We start from the raw sequence: 20,966 nt of genomic DNA, 5'->3' as shown, positions 1-20,966 counted from the left end.
GTACAAATTAATTTCTTTTTGTGTTTGTATGTGCGTTGGGTTCACTATACAGGTAATGAGCCATAATGCGTTTTATAAGCCATCTGACAGCATGCTCCTCTAGGTTTTTCGAAAGCACGGGCGAGCCCAATTGGGTTTGTGCCTACTGAAAGTCGGGGATTATTTGGAGATTTCGGTGGACGAGCAGATTCAGTTATGTTAGAGCAGTTTCAGTTTTGTTTTCAAAAAGTTGTGTACCTAATCTATAGCGATACTTAGGAAGCGAAGTAATATTTTCGTCACAGAAAGTACCATCAAAGGTGTATTTCATAAGACAGAATCTCCCCAAAAGCGTGTTTCGCTACTTGTGGAAAAACACATTAAAAATGGAATTTTCGCCGGATTTAAATTCTTGACACTAATCTAAGAGCGTGTAGGATTGTATAAGGCCAATTCGGTGCATTTTGTTCCTAAGTACAAAAATTTTGTCTCCAAAAATTTCGATGCAGAATAGTAGACACCAACGCTAACATTCTGGAAATTTCTCAATCGCTAGAAACCGGTTCAATTCGCTAAGTGTCACTCTTCGTAAGTTCCATTCCATTACGCCTGAAAACTTTCCTGTTCTACCCCTAGTGAAAAATTAAACAGGTGTACGAAACTTACGAAAATTTCAGTTCCTTTTGCACGGGTTGAATCCTGCGTCGTTTTCGCGTCAGGTTGGCAGTAGGAAAAAAAGGCTTGACGCTATTAAATTTTAAACAACTTTCACTCTCCTACAAACCACCCGCACGTAAACTATGTGGATGCTCAAGCTGGCTTGTGTGGCTGTCGTAGGCCTTCCCATCCTACGAAGTCGAAGCACTTTCGATCTTGCACATGACTCCGTTTGAGCCGGGAGGCGCCAAGCGGCTTATACGCAATCGAGAAGCTTCGGATTCCCTTTCCATTTCGCATCGTGGTTTACTGCTTTTATCAATACAATATTTATCTTTTCTACTCGGTGCCTTGTATGCCTAACGAAACGTGCTGAAGGTTGAACTGTGTGCTGTATGCTATTTTGAGGAATTCTTTGTGGGTGTTTCGTGTTCAAAGAGGAATTGGAGAGTAAAAATGTTAACAATTAATGCAGTAGCTAATGGTATATTTGGGGAAATTGAACATATTTTATGTTTTTGTTCTTTAAGCGTTTTATATATTTTTAAATAATAAATTTACATACTTTAAAAAACAGTAAAAATTATTACAATTTATATATCTTTAAGTACAAACTACCACTCGTCCACATCGAGCTATCAGTTGCTGGAATCGCATTGCAATCCTTCGGTCCCAGCTATCTAGTCCGAATGTATTTTGGTTAAACGAATCAGGTGACAGAGCAAATCAACGGCAGCATTGAAAACTTTACACCGCCACACTATGGGATAGAAATCAAGTAGGGTGCGGGCATAGCGCAGTTGGTAAATCGATTGCATTGTACGCAGCTCAGTAGGCTGTTAAAATTTGGATGCTTTTGGCAGTGTAATTTGCTGTTAATAGATTTTTAATTTGCAAGTCATCTGAACTACAAAGTTAACCCTTCCATGCCCATGTGGTTTAGAAACAACAATGTTTTCATCTATTATTTCAGGTAAAATCAAGTAGGGTTAATGGCAGGGGCTATTACTTTTCATTCGATCACCAATGGGTCTGGGTTATTTCGGCGACTGGTTTCTTTGATTATTTAATATTAAAGGTGAATTGGTATTGAAATTTAGTTTTATTGAAGGATCTATAATGATAAAGTATAGTGTCAATGTTCAATAATTTTGCTGCATATAAAAAAACTGAGATTTTGTTTAACAAATATATATATTTTAATGTTGCAACTACTTCGTAGATTGCAGACTGATGACTCTCATTTCCAGCCAGACTACTTGAGGAGCATTGTTTGGGAATAACAATTGATCCAGTTTAAACTCTGGGTAATCGTTTATCGAGATTGTTTCATCGAAAACAACTTGAACTCCGGACAGCCGGCTGTCGGGAGTGTTGTCGACAATGTAAAACGGACCGTAAACAATGAGTTTAAAAGTGGTATTGTGGAACATTCATAAATTATGTAACGCAAAGATTACCCAACACTAACTAACTCTCTGTCATATTACTACGTTAGTTTTCCCCTTGGTCTAATACAAATCAAATGATTTTAGTTTTTTCTTCATTTTGTAGAAGCACATTAATGCTGCTACTCGCAAAAGTGTTCATGTTCTATGGAATTTCCTATATACATGGCTCAATCGTGCGTAAAATGGCCGATTGCGTCAAAGCACCTGACGTGCTCCCCTCCCATTTATGTCACAATTAGTCATATCTCTTCCTCCTAATAGCGTGGCAGAATTTATAAATGGTCCTTATTGGTCACAAGCGTTGCCAATGAAGACGCGAAACAGAAAAATATAAATGCTGCGTTTCTAAACGATATTAACATCATGCACGAATCATACACCCCTCGTTTCCAAATAGTACGTACCTATTCTTAGCTAGTATAATTGACTGATGAGTTAATGGACTTAAATTAAACCATTAAATATGACCATAAAACATTTGTTTTATTTTTTTTGTTGAAATGATTGCTGCAAATTGGTAATTGGATTTGAATTGATCTTGCGAATTGTCAATTTTCCACCCTCATACATAATTCAAGTCATTCACTCAGACAAAACCATGCGTATTTCCCACACTCATTAAAGACCCAGTGGATTCGTTTCCTAGTTGGTCAAATAAACACTAAACAAACAAATAAATTAGTTTGCTCAGTCTAAAGAAATGTCAGCTCGATTGGCATCAACCGGCGGATACGTGTTCCCGTACAATGCTATCAAATGAAAGTACATTTAAAATTACATATGACAAAATATGTGCAATTCAGAATATAACGAAATGAAGATTGCTTAATTATTTGCATTTAAAAAAAGATCGGAAAAAATTAGTTGCATAACCAAGGTGGTTCATCTACAAAGATAGCACTGCTGATGAATCACTATATAAATTGGTGATAAGGGACGCGGACGAAAATAGCTGACCACCGCCAGTTCGTCGCTGTTGTGCTATCTTATGACAAGCGCCATTTAGCACTTTTCGAGAAAAACGATTTTTAAAGTTTAAGATTGAATATCTTAAAATTTATAAATGCTACAAGCTTTTCGGAGAAGACATTCGACGCTTCTATCTTTTCTGAAGTAATCTCTCGATTTGTGTGATGATCGGTTGACTACACTTACAGTTTTTGCTTAAAATGTAAACCAAAGTCGCTCGCATACGTGTCATAGGTGTGTATTCATGATAAAATATGTAAGACGTGTCACAAATGTGCATAGAAGAGTTCAGATAAAAATGAATCATAACTGATTTGTAAAATTATGCGTTATAGATAGCTATGTCCAATATTATACTTTTCCATGCGATAGCAACAATATCAGGTTACAAAATGATAGTATTGGAACACAAAGTTTTCCCAGTTTTCCTCCTTTATTCGGGAAAAACAATAAACAAAAGATGGTTCCATTAACAATTTAGAGACAATATATATCAAACAATGTTTGTGTTGATAGGCGACTAGACGAAACAAATAGTCTTCTTGCATAATCCATCACTACATTTTGGTATACTTTCTAAAACTAGTGGAAATTTCAATAGGAAATTTGTTCAATAATGTTGAAAATATAAGCCAACCATTCCCAGAAAAAACTATGGTAGGAAAAGTTTTGCTCCCGAGACAAGAACCTAGCTAATTGTTATGGTTTATCTGCATAGAAATTACCTATGTCATGAGAGACATCTATTGGCTTGCTATAAGCTTTTTGGCTTATAGCAAGCCAACAAACTGGGTATGTTGTCTGATATTTCTTTGTCATAAGATAGCACAACTCGATCACTCGAGAAACTGGCGCTTGTCATAATCGTGTTTCGCTATATCTCAGTAACCCAGCAGAATTTCAAACTTTATAGAGATTTTAAAATTTAGTAACCTGGCATATCTAACTCAGTTCACCCCAAAATGGCGTTTGTCATAAGATAGCACAACAGCGACGAAATGTCCGCTTCGGGTGGCTTTAACTAAAGAAGCCACTGCTACGGATTGCTGCAGGACTGTGCGTGCGATGGTTCAGTAGGGACGCGGGGAAAAACCTTTTTGCTTTTAGATCTGTTCAACTTTTTCCTTGGGCGCATTACGGAAGGTTGCATAGGGAACTAGTTTCGGGTGGGTTTCAAGGATAAATGTATGCTGTAAGGTTGGTTTGAAAGTTTTTGTTTTGGAGTTTGTTTTTTTTGTGAATACAGTGATCGACATTCGTTTAGTTGCACCCAAAATGCCATGATAATATTTTTTCACTAAGGTACTTTTTGTCATAGTGTGATTGATGCACTTACATAAAGGGTGAGTTGATAACGACACTAAACGAATCGTTAGTCTCGTTTTTTAAAAAGAACCAACCTAAATGTTAGAACCTATAAATATATGAGCCACAGTTTTTTCTCAAAGTCAGATGTGTGTAAGACACAGCAGAACACACGTGCGTGGTAGGTGTTCCGCTCACTGAGAAGCTGCATCGGAATAATTTGTTTGTTTCGTGCGAGTTAGTAGGAAGGATTTGCTTGTCCGGATTCTTAACACATCTCGTGACGGGGGCAATTTTGAGAGCGCTTTTCGTGGCTACTGCTAGCTTTCCTTCTAGAACCTAACAAAGCGGGCTACCGGCGGCGAAATGATTGTGGCTTCTACGACGTTCAAACGTAAACTGGAGAATTTTTGCTGTAGACAGTTGGTTTTACCTGCCTCAACGATGCTGCATCGTCAAATGGGAGGAGCTAACAATAAAATAAAATTTATGCTCGTTGAACGTACGCACTTAGTTGAGCTCGGTAATTTTCCGCACAGCTTGTATAATTACTCAGTAAATGTTTATACTGATAACTCGGAAAAGTTTTTTTTTATTTCGATGATAGAGGTTTTAACCTTAAGGTTCGTTCTAAATTTAACTAACATTGACTTGATTTGGCTAACTGTTCATTTTACTTCCCTTGTTTATTTTACCCACAATTCCGCTAACAAAAATAATTTAAATGAAATGTTAGGAATGTTTTCTTTCAAAAGGGTAAAAAACTGTAATTTTTCGAGTGCTACTTCAAAAGTTATAGCATTTAATATATTTTTCTTCATATTTTCCCATAGTGCCAATGTCAAAAGCTTCAAGCGAAGTGGTCGGAAATCGAAAATTGTCCAAATCTCGACAAACATATGATTGCGGCTGTCAAACCGTTACTGGTTGAACACAGTTCACAGCAGTTAATGAAAAAGAAAACGGTTGTTCCACTCAATAATGACGGAAACTTAGTCTATTTTCTGCTTCTGCCCGAGTTGGATCTACAAACGAGCAAAGTGAACGGCAACTAGCATTCACTTGATTAATTTGTGCACTCTGCATTGTATCAAAAACAAAAGAAACATTCTATTTATTTTTACCAGCATTGGTGAAATTGGCGTAATAACGTTGTTCAGACTAAACTTCGTTTTTCGTGAGGTGGAATATTTTTTGACGGTAGAACTGGAGGTTAGTCTTACAACGGTCACTTATATTCAGATTTATCACATGCGCTATTCAGTATTGATATCATTTGCAAAACAACTTTCAACATGGAATAACGACTCCCGTGTGTATAAACGGTAATAATTCGATTGTGATTCTCATCAGCTTAAACAGAACATTTGTTCTTGCGGGACATCAAATTCCAACCTTTAGACAGCAAACCCAAGAATTTCGAGTTAAAAATCGATCTGTCAACACTTTAGAAGAATAGCATTTTCTTTGTGATCTGAAATGGAAGCTGCCTTACAAAATACTTTTTGTGAATTTGTTTTGATTTTTTTATGCGACGGTGCGGTTAAAATACTCTTTACCCCAATTTCATATTTTTAGGATATCATAATTAATTTGATTTTTTTAACGAAAACATCAAATTTATCGTTTGAAACTAAAAAAGATAAATATTCTGTTGTTGAGTCACACAGAGAAGTAAAAAAGGGCGCGCATAAAAAATGTCAACTACTGTTGTTAGAATAGAGGCAGTGGAATGTATCTGAAACAAGAAGTTGCTCAGTGCTTTTTACCAAAACCATGCGATTAATTATTAATGTCGGTTGAATTAGGGTTAAAGTTATCTTTGGAACATTTCAAGCCTATTCTTTTCGTGTGGTGTTTTCAACGATTAACCTTTGCAGAAGTGATATTTCATTTCCTTTCCTTAACGACTATAATTAGGTGATGTCTTCGACATATTTTTGTAGTAAATTTCATCGAAGACACTAATACTGCACAGATCAATACAAAGTTAACTGTGGCTTCCTGATAATGGCAGAAAAATGCTATTTAATACGATATTATAACGAGAAAAGTATTAACAGCATCTTGGTCCCTGTAGTTAATGGGAGGAAACAATTAGAATTAAAGAGCAATTCAATATATACTCGTCCATTTTGAAGATATCCCGCCTAATTTTTTTTTTCGATTATAGAGGTTTTAACCTTAAGGTCATTCACCTCTTCGGGTTTAAAAAATCTCTTATGTCTTATCTCTTAATTTCTAATCCTATGTGCGGGGTCGGGACTCGAACCCAGGTGCGCTGCGCACAAGGCAATTGATTTACCAACTACGCTACGCCCACCCCCTCTAAAAGTTTTGTATCCCATTACAGATCGAACAGTATGGTCTCTCAAACTCTACTGTTGTTTGAACTGCTTACTTTCGGAACACGTGTATTCTACTTATTCTGATCCATTGGCGACAACAAAATTGAAGTGTTCCAAACAGAAGTTTAGAGAAGTTTAGTTTGCAACAATGGAGGTGGCGTCGTGCGGTTCTACTTTGGATATGCGGATACCTGGCACACCTTAGTTTTTCTAAATTTTCTAACAGACGCAATTTTAAAAATTTTATTATACTTTTGAAATTTGTAGAGGCATATCTTTTAACCATGCTGCATATGCATACCTAAAATAAATCACGGGACGACAAAAGTGATTAAAAGCTCGTAAAATAAAACTGCTCGACAAAATAAAACATCCTGAGCGTACTTAGACCACATATCATTTTATCGGAAAGTAGAATGTGATGAAAAATGGCGTTTTCCCCGGATCGGTTTTCATGAGCATTTGAAGATTTTCGTGTCTTTAAACAGGTTGTTCATAATATGATTCTCAACAACTTTATTGACGTTATCAAACCTCAAAATATTTTTAGTTTATTCTTCATAAATTCTTCATTCTAGAAGAATTAATCAACAAAATATTTGTTTTCGAAAGATGCGCACTATTATGTTGTAAAACTTCTTCGAAGAAACTAAACCTCCAAAGTTGACGGGTGCGAAATTATGTGATCTTGACCGTAGAAAAGAATTGATTTTGAACATTTCAGTATTCTTGACTTCAAAAGTGTATAACTTGAGAAGGTGACCTTCTGTACAAGTTACGCCATGAAATTAGCACTGAAACAAATGTACGCCATATATAGTCACTAGCTTCATTTTATTATTTTACGAATTTTTTAATCCCATTGGCTATTTTATAATTTATAATCCAAAGAATCTTGAAATACTCTTAGAAACCGATTCTGACTTACCAGAGATTAACGGAAAACGCCATTTTTCATCACTTTCCTATCCTCTATCCGAAAAAAGAACGATATCAACCCTCTCAAGTTGTTTGATTTAGACGAATAATGGTAGAAATGTTATAGAGACCCTTTAAACCCTCTGATAAGAGTATGCATTTATGATATTTAAATAAAAGTAAATAACGTTGGTTATTTTTCATTTATGTTAGCTCATATTTGTCATAAATAATACTTACATGTTGACGATTTATCTATGTTAATATGATAAAAGCAGCTTGAGTTTAATTTTTTTGCTAATTTGATTATTTTTTCAATTTTAAAAACGAACGGTTCGACCTGTTATGTAAAGAATCGCACAATCTAATCCATTCCTATATGTTTTTAATCAGTTGTTCGTGGAGAGCTTCATTATTGTAAAAGCAACACCAATGTTTTTGTCTTTCTCCTACATAAAGGCTATACAATCACTCTGAAAATCGACAGTTTAAACGAGGTCCGGAGGGCTGAGTTTCTTATACCATTCAACTCAGTTCGTCGAGTTCGCCAAATGTCTGTGTGTGCGTTTTTAGTAAGGTTTAAAAAGCTTCAAAAGCCTGGCCTGTAGTGTATTGGCACTGTGTGGGTCTCACGACTCACGTTCGTGCCTAACCACTAAAAACATTCCTTACTCTTGACGCCCTTCTTGCCCCATTACATCATAGTAATACTTCGTGGGGGCTCGTTGTGCTTTCGTCACACCTCTTTCTTCTGCTCTATCTCGGAGTCTCTCTTGGTTTATGAAATAGCTCTTCGGGAGCCGGTTAGGTGCTGATTCTTTGAGTCATGTTTCCGTGAGTCATTCAGCTCCCGGCCTTATCACGATCTACTTGGATAGTCCCGACGCTGAGCTCGCTGTACTCCGACCGATAGTTCCCCGACGGAGGAATTTCCTCCGACACCGATACCCGCTTCCTTGAGCCATTAAGCTCCTAGCTATATCGAGCTCAACTCAGATATTATCCTACTGCGACTATGAGTTCCCCGAAAACGGCGGGAAACTCATAGTCGCAGTCGTTTCTTTCGTTACCGGTTTTCGCTTCGTGAGGCACTGTGAGTACTGTGTCTGTATGAAAAGTACTAGGTTCCCATAGGCTGCAATTGAATTTCATTGAATTCAGACTTACGATTCCGGAGTTACGGGCTAAAGAATACGGTCACGCATGAAATTCGGAATCGGAAATAGCATATAAATCGGAATTAGCATGTTATCTAAAAGATGCAAAACTTCATAAAATGTGTTCCAAGTTGCTTGGATTTATAGCTTTAGCTCTCTGGTGCCCCATAAAATCCACATTTACCACTTTGGACACTTTCACGAAACCGGAAGCTTCGGGAAGGCAGTTAGTTTCTGAATTGAAGTCACAATTTCCTTCTCAGAAATATCTGACTCGATTTTCTTAAATATCCCAAGTGAAAGCTACAGCATTCAAATTGCCTGCTATTAAATTCAATTGGAATCGGACTTCTGGTTCCTGTGTAGCACGTTGAAGTATGCAGCCACATGCGAAATTCCCATATAAACTGGTATAATGATTATATAAATAATGCAGAATTAATTAAAATGAATTCTAAATTAATTAAAATTGTTGGCCCAGATCACTAATAGCAAATAAAAGTCTCTTTGATCACATTAAGAACTGTTGAGGATTCCGGAAATTTGAGGAAATGGCCGAGTTCCGCAATTAGATTCACACCTGTTTCTCATATATTACTGACTCGATTCTCACAATCTTAAATGGCTGATGTAGTATTCATATTGATTGCTACCGAATTTTATTTAAACAGAGTGTTTGTTCCGGAGTTAGGGTAAAAGAATTCGATCACACATGACTTTCCCAATTAAACCTTTTTGCCTTTCTGCTACAGAAAGGTTATGCAATCGCTCTGAAAATCGACTTTGTAACAGAGGCCCGGAGGGTCGAAACTCTTATACCATTCGACTAACTGCATCGAGCTCCGCAAATATATGTGTGTTTTTATGTATGTGACCAACATTGGCCCATCGATTACTCGGAGATGACCCAACAAATTCTCTCAATCTTAGTCTCAAATAAAAGGTATAGGATGCTATTGAATTTAATTCTTTTACTCCCCAACATATCGCACAACCATCCCCTCAACAACCCCCCCACCCATGAAACGCACTCAGATTTCTCTTCATAACACTCCCCTCAGACTACCACCCCATCTCATCTCATACAGACCCATAACTCTCTCATTCCCATCACTTTCACTCACCATGCATACCAAAATAAGCTAATGGTGGTGGCTCTGGGTTGCAGGTTTTTCATCTCCTCACATACCCACCCTTGCATGCCAAAATAAGTTAGCAAGAAGACACCATTGAACTAATGCTGATTAAGCTAATTAAGTATGGTATATTTTTGTTACAAGTATTTCAGCCTCGACACGTAGCTCAACAAGTTCGTGGATGGCAAGCCATTGTATATTGTCGCTGTTGTACTATCTTATGACAAACGTCATTTTGGGGTAAACTGAGTTAGACATGGCTCACTCCACGCGAAGTGATCAAGCCACGTGTAATCGACCTTCACGGATTGGAACCAAATTTGGAGGAATTGATCATCTAGAGCCAATATATAAAACCCAAATTTTTGTATCAATTGACCCACCCCTCGGGTCATGGGAGCACCCCCCGTTTTGGCAAATTACTAAAACCGCGAAGTTGTTCCCTTCAAAACGGTATATCTCAGAATGTGCTCATATTATATTGAGATGATAGGTGTTTTTATGTAAAAATGCCTGAGGAACGCGATGGCATTAGAATTTTCAAAATTGAAATATATGTATTGAGAGAAAAATTAACTTTTAATATTTAACTGAAAAAATCGCATAGTTTGCAGCACTGCCGCCAAAAATTCATATTTTTTCTAGACTCCTTGAACAATTTTTTTCGAAAACCTTCTTGCGGTTTGATTCTAGAGAAATTAGAACCGGTGATATGATCAAAAGAAAATCAAGGGTTTTGGCAATTTACCAAAACGGGGGGAGTTCCCATGACCCGAGGGGTGGTTCAATTGGCACAAATTTTGGGTTTTTGTATATTGGCCCTAAATGAACAATTCCTCCAAATTTGGTTCAAATCCTTGAAGGTCGATTTCAAGTTTGCATCTTTTTTGATCACTTCGCGTGGAGTAAGTATGCCACATTACTTGTCCAAAAGATTTTAGAGAACTTTGACATTCTGCTTGGTTACTAAGATATAGCGAGAAACGTGTTGAGAAATTATGAGTTTTTTTGCTTAAAATGACTGTGTCTGGGGATTGGCACAAATTACCTTGATGTATTAGATGTTTTTCTATCTGAGAGACAAAATTACATTATAATTTTCAAAATAAAAAAACAGAATTATGAGAAAAATGCAGTTAAATTTTTAAATTGGAAATATGGCATATTTGGCAACACTGTAACTAAAAATTACTTTTTTTAGATTCCCTGACTCATTTCCTTCAAAACGTGTATCACCGATTGGTTATAAACCAAATTAGGCCAATGATATTTGTTGACTACGCCCCGTCAACAACTACCGCTTCGTTACCCCCACTAAATGTTGCGCCACTGCACGCCGCACCCGACCTGATGAAAGGATCGGGAGCAACCTGAAGGACGTAAATATAAACAAATCGCCATCGTAAATCTACTCTATACTATATTCTACTGCTATATAAAAATCAAAAGTGAACTAAACTATTGCCTAAATTGAATTTCTGCGTTAAAATTATAAATCTACTACTATTGCTAGTGCTATTGTTCAATCTACTTAGTGAATAACCTAGTAAATAGCAACATAAGCTAGGTAAGACATAGTGTTTGGGGAAAATAATGTATTCTAATTTCTGCTCGTTTATGCTACCTTATTCTAGACGAAAACAGTGAAGTAGTGATCATAACCGCGTTCATTTGACTAAAAGCTATTATTGGCATAGGTCAGTGTAAGCATTGAGGTAAGACTTTATACATAAATTCGACTGGGATAACAACATCAATCATATACAACATACAGGGTACGATCGTTCGGAATAGACAGTGTTGCCAGAGAATTTTAGCCGAAGCTAGATCGCTAAAAGTATGTAGAAAAGTTGTTGAATTATTGAACACTGAATTAGAAATTACATTTTGCAGGAATTTTATAATTGCATTCTACCACGGAATAAATTGTTTTATTTAGATCCAGCTTCGTTGTCTCCGCAACAGTTTATAAAATTCTTTTAAATGTCGAAGAAATCGTCAAGGTCTGTACCCAACATGCAGGTTCCAGCACCCGGGCATACAGGAGGAGCCGGAAGTAATTTCGTTGCACTGACGGCGGCGAGAAATGTGGCCAGCATGCCCACTGGTTATTTCCTCCGCCCTCCTAGCGTCGGAAGACAGGTAAATGTTGACGTTGCCAATAATATTCAATCCCGAGGATACGGGCAAATCAATGCAGTCAATGTCGGACAGCGTAACATTGGTTCGGCGAATAGTGTTAGGCGAAATCCGTTACGCGAAACTCGAAGAGTTCGGGAATATCAGTGCCAGTTGTGTCAAGAGCGTGATAATGAAGAAATGGTGCAGTGTGATGGCTGCGATAAGTGGTTTCACTTTGTATGTGTGCAGGTTACGGAGGACATCGCTAACGTCAGTTGGGTTTGCCCGTTCTGCAAGACCACATTCGTCCCCCCCACCAGTTCCACCAAGCGAAAGACCGAACAGCATCAAAACCATCCAACGGGAAACAGGACGCCATCGGTTGGATCCAAGAGCAAGGTTGGATCTGCTCGAAGTGAAACAAGGCGGTTGAGGGAACTCGAACTTCGAAGGCTCGAGGAAGAGTTCGAAATGGAGAAGCGGTTTCTTGAACAAAGGTACAAGGTTCTAAAGGAATACGGTAGCGAATCATCGTCAGTGGCGGAGATCAATGAATCAGACCACGCGGCGAAAGTAGAGGAGTGGTTAGCTGAAACGGAACGTGCCGGCGAAGCTGAAGATTCCGGATTAGATGCAGAGGAGGCAAATGGGCACATACCGAACGTCTCGGATAAGCTCGAGGAGCACCAAGCTCTGGATGTCGTCCAGCAGATTCGGAATCCATCAACTATTCATACCAAGCAGCGTGATGCGCGCTCCCAGGTATGTCTTCAGGCGCAGTTGGCACAACAGCAAGATCAAGTGGTTCAGCCGTTCGTATCTCCATCGGCACAAGATGCACAGCAGCACCAGGGCCTTATGTACCAGCTTCGATTGACTTCAACTCGTTCTGGTCCATTTGCCCATCAGCAACGTAACAGCAGAGCGACGGTCATGCCTCCTTCAATCCCAGAAGCTTCCTTCCAGCAGCCAACACGAGAGCTGCCAGCTCTAGAGTTCGCCCAAATGAGCATCCACGCCCGACCGATGTTTCCAGCGGAATTAGGCGATGGCTTCCCGCAACATGCGTCGCATCATTCTTCACGGAATCGACCTCAGACAAATCCAAGGCCGGCGTTCATCTCTTCGACGATGTCCGGTATCCGGATAGGTCACAATACCGCAACTCGTACTCAGCCGCAAATTGATAGCCAAGCGACGGATATACCTTCTGCAATTCCAGCAGCATACTTCCACCAGCCAGCACGAGAGCTGCCAGCTCTCCAGTTCGCCCAAATGAACGTTCAAGCTAGACCGTCATGCCCAGCGGAATTTGGTGATGGCTTCTCGCATCGACCACAGACCATGAATCCAAGACCGGCGTTCATCCCTTCGACGAATCCCGGTATCCAGACCATGAATCCAAGACCGGCGTTCATCCCCTCGACGAATCCCGGTATCCAGACGGGGCACAATACCTTCATTCCAGGTCAGCAATCAACACCGATACGACCTGATCACTCGCAACAAGGTGAAGTAGCGACGATCCCCTACGAGACAGTGTGCGTTCTCAACCGAAGTCAGATTGCGGCGCGTCAGGCGGTTTCAAGAGATCTGCCCGAGTTTGACGGTACATTGGAGGACTGGCCGCTATTCTACGCCATGTTTAACTCGTCTACGCAGATGTGCGGATTCACAAACGAGGAGAACATGTTAAGACTGCGGAAGTGCCTGAAAGGAAAGGCATTGGATGCTGTTAGATGCGAGTTACTTCACCCGTCGAATGTAGCGGATATACTGTCTACACTTAAGATGCTCTTTGGACGATCAGAAGCGATCATTCTATCCATCGTTAAAAGAATCAGAAGTCTTCCATCACCGAACATGGAGAAGCTCGAAACGGTAGTCAATTTTGCATTGACAGTGAAGAACATGATCGCGACGGTCCGAGCGTGTGAAGTTGAAGATTTTATTTTCAACGCGTCTCTCCGGTATGAGCTAGTGGAACGTCTGCCGGCATCTCTGAAGCTGGACTGGGCGAGAATTGCTCGTGGTATCCCAAACCCAAATCTCGCCGACTTCAGTGCATGGTTATATACCGTAGCGGAAGATGCTAGCACGGTGATGCCTACTTCAGGTCATGATCAGCGAAGTCGAAATGTCAAGAAGGACGGGTACCTAAATTTTCATTCCGAATCGGACTCAAGCGACGCGAAACCATCTGAGTTACTCAGTGAACCAATACGGGTTGTAACAGATCCCGAGAAAAACCTGTGTGTGGTGTGCAAGGGCAACTGTTCGACGGTTTCACGGTGTAACAGATTTGAGGGTTTCAGCTACGATTCGAAGTGGGCAACAGTTAAGGAATGCAAGCTATGCCGAAAGTGTCTTCGCAAACACAACGGCTCCTGCAAACAGCAAAAACAATGCGGCATAAATGGGTGCATATACTTGCACCATCCTTTACTCCACAATCAGAATAGCCACCAGGATAAGGCGTCAACATCAAAGCTACCGATGTTTCCTTCTGAACCGAAACACCCGGAACAAAGTTGTAATCTGCATCAAGGACAGTCGGCAGTATTATTTCGCATTCTCCCTGTCATACTGTATGGACCGGAGAAGGAGGTGAAGACTTATGCATTTATCGACGATGGATCCGAGCTAACTTTGATGGAACAAAGCCTGGCAGAAGAGCTTGGTGTCGAAGGACCTAGAAAGCCCCTGTGCTTGAAGTGGACGGGTGGTACGCGGAAGGTAGAGAATAAATCGCAGCAGGTGAATCTACGAATCTCTGGGGCAAGAAGCTCGACGAAGTATGAACTTTCAGGGATTAACACGATCTCCTCTCTACAAATACGACCGCAAACATTGCTAACTTCTGTTCTACAGGAGAAATACGCGCATCTGTCTGGGCTTCCACTTGAGGACTACCACGACGTCAGTCCACGAATTCTAATTGGCTTGGACCATGCCAATCTCGGGTACGGAATGAAGAGTCGCGAAGGTGATCGAAACGAACCGATCGCGGTGAAGACTCGTTTGGGATGGACGGTTTACGGTAACTGCACCGGGAAGGAAGAAATCGGTAATCACGTGAACTTCCACGGCGTCCAAAGGTGCGACTGTACACAGGAGTATGATGATGGCCTGCACAGAATAATGAAATCATACTTTGCGTTGGATAGCATGGGAGTTATCAAACCGAACAAACTTCTCCTCTCTCAGGAAGATCAGCGTGCCCATACGTTGTTAGAGTCCCTCACCCGTTCAACAAATAAGCACTACGAGTGTGGTTTACTCTGGAAATACGATCACGTCCGACTTCCGGACAGCGAAGCGATGGCTTTTAGGCGATGGAAGTGTCTAGAAACCCGATTGAGCAAGGATCAAATATTAGCAGACTATCTTGAGACGAAGATCCAGGAACACGTCAGTAAGGGCTACGTAAGGAAGTTGACTCCAGAAGAACTACAAGTACGTCATGCACGAATCTGGTACCTTCCTATCTTCGTAGTTGCTAACCCGAACAAACCGGGTAAGTTTCGTCTGGTGTGGGATGCCGCAGCAACCGCTTTCGGCGTTTCCCTAAATTCAGTCCTGTTGAAGGGTCCAGACCAGCTGACTTCGCTTCTTTCAGTACTGATTCGCTTCCGTGAGTTCAAGGTAGCAGTGAGCGGTGACATCAAAGAGATGTTTCACCAAGTTCGAATGCGAGACGAAGATCAGCACTGCCAACGTTTCTTTTGGAAAAATAGCAATGAGTCTGAGCCGAGCGTGTACGTCGTTCAGGTAATGACCTTCGGGGCATGTTGCTCGCCAAGTACTGCGCAACATGTAAAGAACACCAACGCAAAACGATTCGAGCAAGAGTACCCAGAAGCAGTGGACGCTATCATCAAGCAGCATTACGTTGATGACATGCTCGTAAGCACGGAGACGGAAGAAGAGGCAGTGAAACTGGCTCAGAATGTGAAAAAGATCCACGAGCAAGCAGGATTTGAAATACGCAACTGGATATCTAACTCTGGTACGGTAATAGCGACATTGAAGGAGGTAACGGCGAAGGAGAAAAATCTTAACATCGGCGACGAAACTACAACAGAAAAGGTGCTCGGAATGTGGTGGAACACTTCAACCGATTGCTTCACATACAAAGTTTCGTCCCGCTATGATCAAGTTCTGCTATCAGGTTGTCGTCGACCAACGAAACGTGAAGTTCTACGCACACTGATGATGATATATGACCCTTTGGGGTTGATTGCACATCTATTAATGTTCCTGAAGGTTCTTCTTCAGGAAATTTGGAGAACATCAGTCGGCTGGGATGACCAAATCGAAGACGCACAGTTCGAGAAGTGGCTGACATGGCTCGCGGTCTTTCCGAAGATGGGACTGGTGGAAGTTCCACGATGTTACCGGACATTGACAACGGTAAGGGCTAAAGCAGAGATGCACACGTTCGTGGATGCAAGCGAGAACGGCTTTGCAGCGGTCGTATATCTAAGATTCCAAGAACGGGATGCTATCGAATGCTCATTAGTAGGAGCAAAAACTAGAGTAGCACCCCTTAAATTCTTGTCCATCCCAAAGTCCGAACTTCAAGCAGCTCTACTCGGCGTTCGATTAGCGGATACAATACTGGCCTCTCTTTCTATCAAGATCAGCAAGCGATACTTTTGGACAGATTCCAAAGATGTATTATGCTGGTTGAGATCCGACCATCGCCGATATAGCCAGTTTGTAGCATTCCGCGTCAGTGAAATCTTGGAGTCGACCGACGTTAATGATTGGCGATGGATTCCGACGAAACTGAACGTCGCCGATGAAGGAACAAAGTGGACCCGAGTTCCCGATTTATCAACGGCCAGTCGTTGGTTTCGTGGTCCAGAATTGCTTCGACAAGACGGAGACGCCTGGCCCGAAATCCCTAATCTCGGAAAACCGACGACAACAGAGCTTCGTCCGCATCTACTTCTTCATGCACCAACGGTGGACCCGGTCGTTAATCCGCAAAAATGCTCCAAATGGGTTCCACTCCTACGTCGCGTAGCATTCATATTCAGATATATCGGTAACTTGCAGCGATCTTCGAGACGAGAACGATGTTTTGCTGGACCGCTGACACAGGAAGAACTGACTAAAGCGGAAAACTATTTGTACCGCCAAGCACAGTCAGAGAATTACGCCGATGAGATCGCAACGTTGACTGAGAGTTACTTCTCGAAAGGAGAGCAAAAAAAGATAATCAGAAATAACCTGCTCTTTCGCGGCGCCTTCCTGGACGAAAACGGTGTTGCTCGCGTCCGGGGTCGAACAAAGGCATGTTTATTCATTGATCGTGATGCTGCTGAACCCATTATTCTTCCTCGGAAACACCACATCACCCAACTGATCATCGCCGACACACACGAGCGCTTCAACCATCAAAACCACGAGACAATCGTCAACGAAGTCTTGCAGCGCTACCGTATTCCTCGGCTGAAAGCAACGTATCATGCAATCCGGAGAAACTGTCAACGATGCAAAAATGATCGAGCGAAACCACAACCTCCAGCGATGGCTGACCTTCCGCAGTCACGTTTGGCTGCATTTAGCCGCCCGTTTACCTACATGGGGGTGGATTATTTCGGTCCAATACTGGTCCTGGTAGGACGACATTCGGAAAAACGGTGGGGGGTTCTCGCCACCTGTCTAACTACTCGCGCCATTCACTTGCAGATAGCTTACACACTGACTACCGACTCTTGTATTATGGCAATTCGAAATGTCATGGCTAGGAGGGGTGTCCCAGCAGTCATCTACAGCGATCGGGGAACTAATTTCCAGTCTACAAGCAAGCTGCTCAAGGCAGCAATCCAGCAGCTCGATCACGACAGACTGGCAAGCGAGTTTACATCAAGCCGCACTCAGTGGGCTTTCAACCCACCGGTTTCACCAATATGGGAGGAGCATGGGAACGGTTGATACGTAGTGTGAAGTCTAACTTGGCTAAGCTTCAGCCCAGTAGGCTACCCACCGACGAAGTGCTGCAAAATGCCTTGATCGAAGTCGAGAACGTCGTGAACTCAAGACCACTGACTAGCATTCCCATAGATGACGATGAATCGCCCGTCCTAACACCTAACCATTTCTTACTAGGATCAGCAAACGGTTTGAGGTCGTGGGTTCCCTTCGACGACAGCCATGTGTACAGAAAGAACTGTTGGATCCAGTCACAGGTCATGGCAGACAGGTTCTGGAAGCAATGGGTCCACGACTATCTGCCTACGATCACACGAAGAACCAAGTGGTTCACTCCGTCGAAGCCTATTACGGTCGGTGACGTCGTAATAATCGTTGACTCAAAGTTCGAACGAAACTGCTGTCGTCGAAGGGAACCCACGACCTCAAACCGTTTGCTGATCCTAGTAAGAAATGATTAGGTGTTAGGACGGGCAATTCATCGTCATCTATGGGAATGCTAGTCAGTGGTCTTGAGTTCACGACGTTCTCGACTTCGATCAAGGCATTTTGCAGCACTTCGTCGGTGGGTAGCCTACTGGGCTGAAGCTTAGCCAAGTTAGACTTCACACTACGTATCAACCGTTCCCATGCTCCTCCCATATGTGGTGAAACCGGTGGGTTGAAAGCCCACTGAGTGCGGCTTGATGTAAACTCGCTTGCCAGTCTGTCGTGATCGAGCTGCTGGATTGCTGCCTTGAGCAGCTTGCTTGTAGACTGGAAATTAGTTCCCCGATCGCTGTAGATGACTGCTGGGACACCCCTCCTAGCCATGACATTTCGAATTGCCATAATACAAGAGTCGGTAGTCAGTGTGTAAGCTATCTGCAAGTGAATGGCGCGAGTAGTTAGACAGGTGGCGAGAACCCCCCACCGTTTTTCCGAATGTCGTCCTACCAGGACCAGTATTGGACCGAAATAATCCACCCCCATGTAGGTAAACGGGCGGCTAAATGCAGCCAAACGTGACTGCGGAAGGTCAGCCATCGCTGGAGGTTGTGGTTTCGCTCGATCATTTTTGCATCGTTGACAGTTTCTCCGGATTGCATGATACGTTGCTTTCAGCCGAGGAATACGGTAGCGCTGCAAGACTTCGTTGACGATTGTCTCGTGGTTTTGATGGTTGAAGCGCTCGTGTGTGTCGGCGATGATCAGTTGGGTGATGTGGTGTTTCCGAGGAAGAATAATGGGTTCAGCAGCATCACGATCAATGAATAAACATGCCTTTGTTCGACCCCGGACGCGAGCAACACCGTTTTCGTCCAGGAAGGCGCCGCGAAAGAGCAGGTTATTTCTGATTATCTTTTTTTGCTCTCCTTTCGAGAAGTAACTCTCAGTCAACGTTGCGATCTCATCGGCGTAATTCTCTGACTGTGCTTGGCGGTACAAATAGTTTTCCGCTTTAGTCAGTTCTTCCTGTGTCAGCGGTCCAGCAAAACATCGTTCTCGTCTCGAAGATCGCTGCAAGTTACCGATATATCTGAATATGAATGCTACGCGACGTAGGAGTGGAACCCATTTGGAGCATTTTTGCGGATTAACGACCGGGTCCACCGTTGGTGCATGAAGAAGTAGATGCGGACGAAGCTCTGTTGTCGTCGGTTTTCCGAGATTAGGGATTTCGGGCCAGGCGTCTCCGTCTTGTCGAAGCAATTCTGGACCACGAAACCAACGACTGGCCGTTGATAAATCGGGAACTCGGGTCCACTTTGTTCCTTCATCGGCGACGTTCAGTTTCGTCGGAATCCATCGCCAATCATTAACGTCGGTCGACTCCAAGATTTCACTGACGCGGAATGCTACAAACTGGCTATATCGGCGATGGTCGGATCTCAACCAGCATAATACATCTTTGGAATCTGTCCAAAAGTATCGCTTGCTGATCTTGATAGAAAGAGAGGCCAGTATTGTATCCGCTAATCGAACGCCGAGTAGAGCTGCTTGAAGTTCGGACTTTGGGATGGACAAGAATTTAAGGGGTGCTACTCTAGTTTTTGCTCCTACTAATGAGCATTCGATAGCATCCCGTTCTTGGAATCTTAGATATACGACCGCTGCAAAGCCGTTCTCGCTTGCATCCACGAACGTGTGCATCTCTGCTTTAGCCCTTACCGTTGTCAATGTCCGGTAACATCGTGGAACTTCCACCAGTCCCATCTTCGGAAAGACCGCGAGCCATGTCAGCCACTTCTCGAACTGTGCGTCTTCGATTTGGTCATCCCAGCCGACTGATGTTCTCCAAATTTCCTGAAGAAGAACCTTCAGGAACATTAATAGATGTGCAATCAACCCCAAAGGGTCATATATCATCATCAGTGTGCGTAGAACTTCACGTTTCGTTGGTCGACGACAACCTGATAGCAGAACTTGATCATAGCGGGACGAAACTTTGTATGTGAAGCAATCGGTTGAAGTGTTCCACCACATTCCGAGCACCTTTTCTGTTGTAGTTTCGTCGCCGATGTTAAGATTTTTCTCCTTCGCCGTTACCTCCTTCAATGTCGCTATTACCGTACCAGAGTTAGATATCCAGTTGCGTATTTCAAATCCTGCTTGCTCGTGGATCTTTTTCACATTCTGAGCCAGTTTCACTGCCTCTTCTTTTTTTTTTTTTTTTTTTTTTTTTTTTTTTTGGCCTAAAGGTAGAGTTATTGCTACGCAACAGGCTCCCGACGGACAGGTACGGCGGGCCACCGTACAAACAGCATCTGGTGGAATCTACGAACGCCCTGCAGTATCGTTAGCGGTACTCGACGTTGGCGTTATAGCGAATACGCTTCCAGATGATCCTTCGCGCATTCTGGGGGGAGTGTTGACTACGCCCCGTCAACAACTACCGCTTCGTTACCCCCACTAAATGTTGCGCCACTGCACGCCGCACCCGACCTGATGAAAGGATCGGGAGCAACCTGAAGGACGTAAATATAAACAAATCGCCATCGT

General features: G+C 42.2%; 2 protein-coding genes across 2 annotated transcripts; one reads left to right on the top strand and one right to left on the bottom strand.

The window, feature by feature from the left end:
- The first annotated feature begins 12,239 nt into the window (after positions 1-12,239).
- Positions 12,240-17,987, top strand: LOC131679698 (uncharacterized). Its single transcript, XM_058960434.1, has one exon. The coding sequence runs from the start codon at positions 12,240-12,242 to the stop codon at positions 17,985-17,987; it is 5,748 nt and encodes a 1,915-aa protein (XP_058816417.1).
- Positions 17,988-18,332: 345 nt separating this feature from the next.
- Positions 18,333-20,180, bottom strand: LOC131679697 (uncharacterized). Its single transcript, XM_058960433.1, has one exon. The coding sequence runs from the start codon at positions 20,178-20,180 to the stop codon at positions 18,333-18,335; it is 1,848 nt and encodes a 615-aa protein (XP_058816416.1).
- Positions 20,181-20,966: the final 786 nt, after the last annotated feature.

This window comes from Topomyia yanbarensis, chromosome 2 (genome assembly GCF_030247195.1).
Source record: "Topomyia yanbarensis strain Yona2022 chromosome 2, ASM3024719v1, whole genome shotgun sequence".
NCBI classification, from domain to species: Eukaryota; Metazoa; Arthropoda; class Insecta; order Diptera; family Culicidae; genus Topomyia; species Topomyia yanbarensis.
This window is presented reverse-complemented; position numbering and strand designations above follow the sequence as displayed.